Source organism: Chenopodium album, chromosome 15 (assembly GCF_948465745.1).
Source record: "Chenopodium album chromosome 15, dcCheAlbu1.1, whole genome shotgun sequence".
Taxonomy (NCBI): domain Eukaryota; kingdom Viridiplantae; phylum Streptophyta; class Magnoliopsida; order Caryophyllales; family Amaranthaceae; genus Chenopodium; species Chenopodium album.
Window position 1 is genome coordinate 10,224,526 of NC_137848.1, and position 10,658 is coordinate 10,235,183.

Here is a 10,658-nt window from a genome sequence, read left to right on the forward strand (position 1 = left end):
TAAGCATCCTCTAATTTTCAAATATATGGACCCTTATTGTCAAGATTGCAAGCTAGTTGCTTGACTTTCTTCTCATCCTGAAGAATTCAAGCACGAAAATCACCCGACTCAATAGAATAAGATTGACCGTATAAACACACCCATATGCCTTCGAGTATAATCTTCTACAGAATATGCCAAGCCAGAATGGCCTAGATGCTTCAATTCATGGTTCTTCATCAGTTACAGTATAGATGATCCAAAAGCAGTCAAATTGAACTGCAGACAATGTATACATACAAGTGCAACATTTGTGACGTATTTGTACGGGTAGAAATTTCAATTAGATTAGTTGTGTGAAAAGACTATTAAGTTGATCAATAGATAAATCCTCGAAAAGAAATTACTAAAATAACGAATGATAATTTAAACCAGGAGATTGCAAGCCTGTAACACGACGTACAAAGAATTTGGATTTTTACCCCCCATGTCATTTATAACAAGCTCAGTTAGGCTCACCAATATAAGGTATACATAATTCAAAGGGGTGGAGCAAATTTATGAGATAGTTAGCAAATTCCTCTGTTTTCAAAAATTTCGAGCTGTATATTAGGGGAAGCAAAACACAGTCATGTTTAAAAGATCGAAAAAAATCACTTAGAAGAAGCAACCTTCTTTGAACCTCCTGCTTTCTAATCTGAATCAGCTGCCTTTCGTTTGTCCTTCCTTTCCCGTTTCTTTAGAGAAGCCATATGAGCTTTCAGGATGGCTGCATATGAATGAAGCTTGAAATCGCTTTTTGTTCCTTGGAACCCACCTGATAGAAAAATCAATGCTGAAAATTCATCAGCATAATTCAAGAATTAGGCAAGAACTCATATAAAAACTTAGAAAACTAAAAAGTATATACTCACTTTACTTAGAAAAATCAAACCTCCTAATAAAATAAAACCAATCAAAGGTTGTTACTTGTTAGTCTTTCTTTCATTAGTCTGTTGCATAAATAAATTATAATAGCAAAATGTAAATACTACAACGACTACAAGATTTTGATTAATAAGAGCAGCTAATATGACCAATAATGCAATGTAACTTAGCAAGACATAACAAGATTCACAATAAAGTCAGAGATATATCAGAGTACAAATACAGATGCAATCGTTCAGTTTGCACTGCTCTATTTCAATAATCAGATGCAAATTCGGTTACAATATATTGGGACACTTGTGCAAGCAGTAATATACTATAGAAAGGACCAGACTGTGAGGTGTGGGGGTGCTATACATCAGTTGCTAAAATATTATACTCAATACTAACTTTCTTTCTGGATCAGAACTTCAAATGATAGGAGTAAAGAATAGTATTTTTCAGAATGAAATGAAAGAAAAAAGAATTTGAAAATTTTTGACAGAAATGTTTGGTACATTCAAAGTCATCTACAATCCAATTCCAGCAAGATGTCGCAAAATTTCAATTAACATAGTTACTACAGAGTAATTAGTTTTTCCCTCCTAGCACACTTGCACAGTCGCACCCCTTCCACTGCTGCTGCGTCGGGAAGACCAGAGACAGGGCGATTTTTGTAAAAAACATACACTGAAAGCATACCTTTGAATATTAATGTAACACTACCCATAAGCTAATATTCACATCATAACTTCAACCTTGATATTACCTCAATCAAATTTTTAGCCACTATAAGGGTCTGTTCTCAATTTCTGAGTTGAACTGAATATTTTATAAGAGAAGGAAATTAAGAATTGAACTGAACTAAAAATAAGCTGAAGAGAACAGGCCCTAAATAATTCTTTTTTAACAAAAATTGAACATAACATATGCCAATCTGATAAATGTTGAAGTAATGACTGATATCCCTTTCTTTCATTTGCATTCCCATAAAATATTACATTTCCATTAAAGATGCTAATAGCTTGCTGCTTGTTATTTAAACTTGTTATAAATCAGTCTGATGGAGAGAAAAGTCCTGGCCTTCCTAAACAAATCAATGCGTTTCAGCTAATCGGAATGTCATCATTCCTTGATCTTTCAGGATTTTTTGAGAAAGAGGTGAGAACACTGATGAATCTCTAGCCTAATTCTAACTCTAATGTGAAGACAGTATATACAAAAGAAACTTAGTAAATAATGGTTGCTTGTTAACTGTTTGCAGGATGTCTACCAAAAGGAAGATCAGATTCACTTCCAATCTTCCGCACATAGAGTTGCTTGAGAGAATTGAGGATATCGTAACAGGAATAGGATACTCAATTCAGAAAAAAAATTTAATGATAAATAAATAAAATAGGAGGGTAAGTTCTAAGTTTCTAACAACCTTTTAATTTGACCCCTCAAAATCCTTTTGCTAAAAGAATGGCCACATATTTGGTCTACAGGTTGAATTTATTTTACAAGTACTTTTCCTGAGTTTCGAATTTATTTGTTTCAGCTAGAAGTGGTGCAAGGATAAGTGATCACAGAGGTCCAGGAAGTCTTTTAGTTACAGCAGAAGTATAATTCTTGCTTACTGGACAAATAGCTTCTGTCAAGCATATGAAACAAGTAAACAAATTTTCCAACAATCCCTGCTCACTTTCTTTCCATGATGTTGCAGGTTCTTGAGATTAGTCCATCGCTATTTGTCATTGAATTGATATAAACTTGTGGAGATTCTGTAATTTATCGACAGGTCAATGTCTATCTCCCTATGTATTATCAATATATTCTGCCAACTTTTTCTGTTTGTGCAGTTATGTAACAAATTATCAAACAACAACCTCGGTGCATCAAGAAGCCAAGAGTTGTTAAGTGCAGCCACATTGAGTGCATAAACTGTACCAGAGGTTTGCTAGTCAACATTGATAGATGCATCTTTAAAGTCATTTTCCTAAAAGAGCTATAGCATTCCTCTTAGTTTCAATATTTCAGTAAATTGTAATTATGTAGTATGAATTTTTTTTATACTTTCGACTGTAAATTCCTTGCCAAACAAATAAAATAAAAAAACACATAAGTATACGAGCACAGAGTGGTTGTAGCTAAGCTTTTCACCAATATTTCCTGCTCAAAGCAATTCATTTCACACTACCAAAGTAGCAAAATCCCAAAAAACATCAGCATAAAAGCACAGCACAAGCCCAGAGTGGTTCAGCTGACTTAGGGCCTGTTTTGATTAACTGAACTAAGCTTAGCTTATTAGAGCTGAGCTGAGCTGAACTGAATATTTTACGAGAGAAGAAAATTAAAAACTGAACTAAACTTATTGGAGCTGAACTGAAAACAAGCCGTAGAGAACATGCCCGTAGAGATGTGTAAAAAAGCTTGACTAATTTAGTGCAACTTCATAGCAAGGTTATGATTCTACGGAGTATTGTATAATGTTTTCATGTACACACAGCAGAAATTTCCCAAAATATTCTAGATAGCCAACCATCTACTCACATAGAAGCAAGCTACAATCAGCTGCTAAGTTGTTCTTTTAGCTGTAAATAGTTGAATCTTGAAGATTAGATTGACAAAATTTGAATCCTCATATAGTTGTTCTTTTAGCTGTTACAACATTGTAAATTAACCAAAACATATGCCAATCTGATAAACCAGATGAATAAATGACATTAAATATAGAGAAAACCTATCTAACGCACTTAGAACATCAAAATTGAGGCAAAAAACTCTTTGATATAATCAGTATTTGATAATCAAACTTAGCTCAAACAAGAACAGAATGATCAATTTGCTGAATATGGTAAATTATTATACCTAAACCTTGATTTTCTTCGATTTCTTCTCTGATGATTTCGACGAAAGCTTAACCTTCTTCTCCTTCAAACCCTTGACTCCTTTCTTCACCTTTGCAACTTCCTTCACCTCCTTTTTATCTCCCTTCTTCCTCTTCTTTCCAGCCATTTCCTCACCACTCACTACAACATCCTCAACTGGCATTACCTCCTCCTCTACATCATCATCGACTTCGCTCCCCGATTCATCTCCCCCTACCATCCCACCAGACTCAACACTATCCATATACCTCACCTCATGAATCCTCCCCTTCTTCTTACTCACCTTCTCCTTCAACTTCTCCTTCCTTTTCTTCGAAACGACCGCCTTTTCTTCCCCATTTGCATCCTTTGCCGCAATCAAACCACTAATCTTAAGCCCCAAATCCGGCACCTTCTGATAAACCGGCAATGCCAATGATTCCGAAAACTTCAAATGAAAACCCCTCACATTCCCCCATTTCTTCGGCACTGTCTCGGCAACCCCATTAACCGCCGCAACCACATTCGCAACGATCTCATCCCTCGACATCGAGCCTTTCGCCACCTTAATCACGCTGCAAGTTCCTGTACTCAAATACAACATTGCAGAACTACAAACCCTTTCAATCTGCTCCTTCCAATTACCTCTACCCAACTCAATTGGTACCGGAATCTTCTTCTTCTTGTAAAATTGCTTCCCAATTGCATTGGGTAAAAGTGGGATAATCCTCTTATCAGCAAAAAACAGGTCAAATGAATCACAAAGCTTCCTCTTCTGCTCAAACGCTTTGTAATCCTTCTTCAACTTTGAGAGCTTAATCACCTTGGAAACTGGAACCCCACCTTCTTCAACCTTCAATTTAGCGGTTTTGGAAACGCTGTCATGAACAAAGAGGCAAAACTCGGAGCTTTCTGGGGTGTAAAGGGCGTTTGGAAGAGCGATTTTGTGGGCGTTAGTGCGGTTTTTAGGTGGGATTTTGTTGAGGGTTAGAACTAAGTAAAGAAATTCATCAGAAGGAAGGAGTTGAGGTTTTTCAGAATCGGAAACAGAGGATTTCCATTTGAGGAGAGCATCAACAGCTTTTTGGATTGCTTGAATTGAGACCTTTAATGGCGGCGCAATTGACTCCATTGTTGAGCTTCTCAGATTTTAGGGAAAACGGCTGAAGAAAGAGAAAGAGAAAGGTTTGAGTTTGAGGGTTTAAAGTTGGGGTTTTAGTGTAGTGAATGTAGATTTGTAGGATTGGATCCGACCCGTTTGTGTTCTGACCTAAGACATTATTGTGAGACCCGACCCAATAATCCTTCACCATCGGGTTGGACTTGTTGAGGAGGTATTATTGACCCGACTCAAAATAAACCGACTTAAGTGCAAGTAGAAATTTTTTATCCAATGTGTTAAGCGAGACTTTAATTGAACCGTATCCTTATGAATTTTACTACAGTATGTATTTACTATTGTGAATGTTCGATGTTTCACGTACGATTATTTTTTAATTGTGTTTAAAATAATACGGAGAAATACATTTTGAAGATGAGACAGCCTTTATTTTTTTTTTTGACGAGAAGTAGTGAGGCTTTATTAAATACTCATAGCATCAGAAATTACACAAGCATGAGCCTCATGTGGGACTTCTTCAATCCACACACGAAAATCAAAAAGTTCCTACTTTAAATGAGACAACTTTTGAGTTGAAGAGTTTTACATTGTTAAATTAGACTATTTTCGACGTAAGCGACCACAAAATCTAAAAACGCTAAAAGAGGAGCAAAAAGAGAGAAAAGAGGAGTAGAGAAGGCAACTCATAAGCAAGCTAAAAAAATCTAAAAATAACTCATAAACTAGTAAACTACCTAGTGTAATACTATAATTACTTAATAAAAAAATATTATCAGCTTAAAGATATCAAAATTACGTAATTATGCCCTTTTATTTTTACTTACTTGTATTTATTTATCTACCGTCCATGTCAACAAATACCGGTAATATCTTTTATTTTATTTTTTTTTAAAAAAAAAAAAACAAATACCTTCTTAAGAATGTCCACGTGTCAGGTAAACTCTCCTCTCCTTACTACGCCACATCACCTACTCAACTATGCATTACGCCACGTGACTCTCCTTCCATTCGTTTTTCATTCCATGTCATGCATTCATCATAATTAAAAAAAATTCTTCATAAGAATTGAACCCACAACCTCTAATTCTAGAATTTAGAATTCAAATTTAATTATAAGAAAATTAAATCATACATTACAACGTATATTAATGTTCAATTCCATGTAATAATGTGGGGCATCAACCGGGCCCAAAAAAAAATTAAGAAATAAAAAAGTGGGAGTATCTTGAGAAGGAAAGGCGCAACTAAAGATTATCATTCATAAGAGAACACAACTAGCTGAGGCAAGTTCACTTCAGTTCAGAGTATACTCAACAAAACACAACCTTGACGAATGCTAATTGCAAGTATGTCGATTTCCATCTCTTCTTCGCCAATTCCCAATCTTCTTCGCAACTCCATTGTAAGAATTTTTATTTGTACCCCTTTTTTTTTTCAATTCTTCATTTTTTGTAAATGTATTAAGGCAACCTTATCTTTATGGTCAATTTTTATTAATCATTATTATGCACCAAATTGTTTAAGTGGGTGTTCTTATTTTCACCATCATAATAATGAATGAATTTGTAATGACCTGAATTGAGCGAAATTCAAAAAGGGTTATTAAATTTTTTGCATTTTATGAACTTATGCTACTTGCAAAATTTCAAGTGTTGAATAAAGTTCACAACTTTTGTTGGAATGATTTTGTAATTTTGTATAAAATTATGTTATTTGACAATCCAAATTGCATTATAATTGGTGTGAACAAATAACAAATTATCACCTAATTACTCTCATACATCCATGTTAAGTAGGATTTCAATTTCAATCAACTGAAATTTGGATAGTTGATTTGGAACTGCTGTGTTATTTGGTCAATAAATAGACCCAACTAAGCTTCTGTGCTTTCATGCTGTGTGGGAAATACTGGGTGACTCGATACCGGGTTTTATTCAAAGCGGAGCATTAAACCAAACAGATAGTATGCTTAAATGATATGGAGTGCATATGTGTATAGTGTATTATGTTAAATTATCTAACACCCAAATAATGTGGAATTGTGTACAAGTAATGTCTGCACCAAATTATACTTTATGAAAGTTGTAATGTGTTTAAAGTAATGTATGTATGATTTAGTTAATGGTATTTCTCTTGTGACTCTTGTTTTATAGTTCAATGTTGCTTTCTGCAATACTATTCCAGGAAGGCAATGTGTTGCATTTTGTTCTATCCGACAAGAATCTACTGAAAGGTAGGTTTTACTTCTCATTTTGCTTACGTAGTACCCCCTCTGTCCCTTATTTTTTGCCCCATTGACTTTTCACGGTCTCCAAGATGCGTCTTTAAAGGTATATATCTCGATTTCTATACGCTTAAAAATTATAAAAATTTGATATTATAAACTATATAATGAGACGATTTTAATAAAACCTCACATGAATATATTATCACTTATAGATTAACAACAATTCATGGTCAAAGTTTTAAAAGTTTGACCCATATTTTTGCAATGGGGCAATAATTAAGGGCCGGAGGGAGTATTATTTCTTTGGTGGTGAATATGCTTCTCTCACTGTGAGAGGGCTGTATGCCGTGTTTGTTTGACAATATCTTGTATTAGACAATCTGAACAGAACAATTTTACACCGCAAAAACTAAAAACTATGCAAAATACGCAAAAGAATACCCTTACTAAATATGTTTAAATTTTTTAACTAGCAGAATGTTTTATATTCATAGTAGGCTGGTTAAGCTGTTTGCGGAGCATAAGCCAAGTTAAGGGTGGTGGAAGCTGAACAACTAAATAATGCTATAAATTTGCCACCATCCCATGTTATTGAATCTGAAAGTTGTCCATCATGCGTTTCTGTTATAGACTGTCATATGTTCGCCAACTAAGAGGAAGAGATCACAGTGATGTTTTGAAGCCTATCGCTGCAGTTGGTTCAGGTGGTATTCTAATTGGATCAAACTACCATATTTTTTAGTGTAATTCAATGCTAATTATTATACTTATGCTGTGCTCACAAAGAGATTGCAATGTGCTTTAGGCTTAGAGACATCAATGACAGATTCAAAGGGCGGTATCCTTACATTTAAAGGTGTTGAGATAACTGTTGAATCAGAAGATGCAGAAAAGATCAAAGTGAGCCGCGTACATTAGATTATGTGTTAGTTCTGTGTTGAAGCTTATTTATAATGATGAATTGTAATTGATGCTTGTGTGCCTTACTCTTCTTGTGAATCTTATTTTATAGAGTAGTATTGATCTAATATGGCACATACTTTGGAACTTTTGTTTGTTTTGTCTATCTGCAAGTCACTATCATTTCAACTGTTGTCTAAATCATGTGCTTGCTTCACAGCATTTATATAATTACAGAGATTTGAATTCTGAAGTTCTTTTGTATTTATAGTTGAGGGTGGACTTGACTGGAGAAGATACACAGAAAGCCTTTGATTTGGTTTTGTTAAACTTAACTCGTTCAGCCCCGCCAATCCCTGGGTTTCGCCGCCAGAAAGGAGGTAAAGATAGTAACCGATACAGCATTGTCAAAATTAGTAATTTTATGCGTCTAACTGTTTTGTTTGACCTTTATTGCAAGATCAAGGATTGCTGGTATGTCCATTTCTGTGAATTAAGGCATGCACCAAATTTATTTTTGTGGATTCATCACCTACAAGTGATTAAATATTCACAATGTTGATAAATTCAGTCATACTTGGTTTGGTCTTTTGTACAGATAAATCTGAAGGATGCGATAAGTTTTTGGTTGTAAGGAGAAATAAGTATTCACTCAAGCAATCCCATGTTTTTCATTCCATAATAAGGAAAAATCTATGCCTATAAGCTCTTTAGCTGAAAATGAGTAGTGATTTGATAAATTTGTGTATATCAAGGATGGGGCTGATGTTTCTAAGCCACCATAGGATGTGAGATTTGTTATACTCGTCAGATCTTTGAAAGTGTGCTGGTATATCGTCATCAAGAAGCTGGACTTTTTATGTTTTTTCCTAAATTGATAGCTTTTATTTTTAGAATTTTAACCTCCTAGGCGATTTTAAAGGGGTACATCTTCCTTAATTTTGGAAGAGTACAACTGCATATACTCAAGTAAAATTTTGGTGATAATGAATTGCAAGCATAATTTTGTACTAGTATGACTGCAACTGTTTCATTCTGAGAGATGTTTCATTAATTTGATGCTTAACCATTCTTGCTTTTAAATTGCGTATAATATTTTACCATGACTTGTAGATTTGCATTTTTCACTGTTATAGTGATCTCTTGATTTTTTATTATATTTATTTTACATTTTTTATCATCAATTACCTATTGTGATTAAATTTCTCAGGTTAGTCAGCAGATTTAATAACTTGTGAACAGAGGAATTCTGACATTGTTTCCTTTTGCTTCTGCATGGGGAAAATCCAGGAAAAACAGCTAAGGTAAAAATTTGATTGTTGTTTCCTTGCCAAAAATGATATACCATATAGGCATCCTAGTTTTGATTTGGGATATTCTACATGGCGTCATTGTGTGTGAAACCTTTTTCTACACAATTTTCTAAACTTGTTTCTAAGATTCTAAGGTTATCATACATCACAAAATGTGATTTCCTTTCACAATTCTGTTAAAATCCCTCAATGGTTAATCTATTAGTTACTGATCTCCAGAATGGTGCAGGTTCCCAAGAACTTACTTCTGGATATAATTGGTAGAAACCGTGTTACAAATTTTGTTATTCGGGAAATTGTCACCTCAGCAGTGGCAGGTTATGTGGAGGAGGCAAGTAGCTGAAACTGATTTTTGCAACTTACAGTATTTAAAGTTTTTTAATTTGATAGCTATTCCTTATATATGCGCTTTTATTTCACACAGGAGAAGCTAACTGTGAAGGATGACAAGATCAACACAACTCAGACTGAAGATGAGCTTAAACAATCTTTCGTGCCTGGAAATGCATTTGGCTTCAATGTTGAACTGGAACTTATTAATGAAGACACTGAGAGTGAGACTGCTAGTGCTGAAACTGAGAGTGACACTGCTAGTGCTGAAATTGAAGCATAACAGATTTTGTACTCAGAAGCAGTAGTATTTTAGCATTTCGTGCAGTTGGGCTTCAACATCTAAATATGGGCGTGTTTAACTAAATTTGTGACCATAGGATGCCTTTGGTCCAGCTTCATAGCAAGAAGGTTCTATGATGTAAAAAATGTTTTGTTATAACAAGATCAGAACAATTTTCTGCAGTCTTTGTGTCTGCTGGTGGTGCTAAAATTATGTGCAGGTTAAAGTGAAAGGTTACCATCTTTGTTAATTTGAAAACGGAAGGACAATATTTCTATTATTATTTTTAAATTTTTTTGACACAGGATAACGATATTTCTTTGCAGCAAGCCTCTGAGAACTTTTTTTTAATTTTTTTTTTTTTTTTTTTTTTTGACATTAGCTTAACCATACATTAAGTCATTAATCACCAAGAGTTTACAAAGTACAACAAAGTGAGCTCTACTAGCTAGACACTTTGTTTGTTGGAGCTGCCTTGCACACCACATTCTCATTCCCACTTGGGCTGAAACTTGGCCACTGAAGGCTAAGGACAGCCCTTGTAAACCTGTGAAACTTGAAAGACGAAGAAAGAGATAGGACAGTAAATTCACAAATTGATAGAAACAGCCTATTGAGCAAATTGAAATGCTCACAAACTGAGCCACCAAAACTGACTCAGAACTGTCTTAGAACTTGATAACAGTGTAAACATGCTTCAAAGAAAGAAGTTAATTTATAATGTAGGTTTTTCGTACAGTTAAAAAAAAAA

The 10,658-nt window shown here is 34.6% G+C and overlaps 2 protein-coding genes across 3 annotated transcripts; one reads left to right on the forward strand and one right to left on the reverse strand.

Moving 5' to 3' along the window:
- Positions 1-404: 404 nt before the first annotated feature.
- On the reverse strand, positions 405-4,938 carry LOC145581867 (uncharacterized). 2 transcript variants are annotated; one of them, XM_081638899.1, is made up of 2 exons: positions 3,736-4,938; positions 405-796 (listed from the first exon to the last, which is right to left on the reverse strand). In XM_081638899.1, the coding sequence occupies exon 1, from the start codon at positions 4,864-4,866 to the stop codon at positions 3,736-3,738; it is 1,131 nt and encodes a 376-aa protein (XP_081495025.1). In that variant the 5' UTR covers positions 4,867-4,938; the 3' UTR covers positions 405-796. The 2 variants fall into 2 exon arrangements, with proteins under 2 accessions (XP_081495025.1, XP_081495024.1); XM_081638898.1 differs by having other exon boundaries at positions 405-814.
- Positions 4,939-6,105: 1,167 nt separating this feature from the next.
- LOC145582916 (uncharacterized) lies at positions 6,106-10,209 on the forward strand. The gene is made up of 8 exons (XM_081639972.1): positions 6,106-6,256; positions 7,008-7,087; positions 7,712-7,785; positions 7,887-7,981; positions 8,253-8,361; positions 9,272-9,285; positions 9,524-9,625; positions 9,719-10,209. The coding sequence occupies exons 1-8, from the start codon at positions 6,188-6,190 to the stop codon at positions 9,905-9,907; spliced, it is 732 nt and encodes a 243-aa protein (XP_081496098.1). The 5' UTR covers positions 6,106-6,187; the 3' UTR covers positions 9,908-10,209.
- Positions 10,210-10,658: the final 449 nt, after the last annotated feature.

Coding starts and splice junctions, on each gene's coding strand:
- LOC145582916 (XM_081639972.1), top strand. CDS start 6,188: ATGCTAATTGCAAGTATGTCGATTTCCATCTCTTCTTCGCCAATTCCC. Junction 7,088..7,711: donor CGACAAGAATCTACTGAAAG/GTAGGTTTTACT, acceptor TTTCTGTTATAG/ACTGTCATATGTTCGCCAAC. Junction 9,626..9,718: donor TGGCAGGTTATGTGGAGGAG/GCAAGTAGCTGA, acceptor TATTTCACACAG/GAGAAGCTAACTGTGAAGGA.
- LOC145581867 (XM_081638899.1), bottom strand. CDS start 4,866: ATGGAGTCAATTGCGCCGCCATTAAAGGTCTCAATTCAAGCAATCCAA.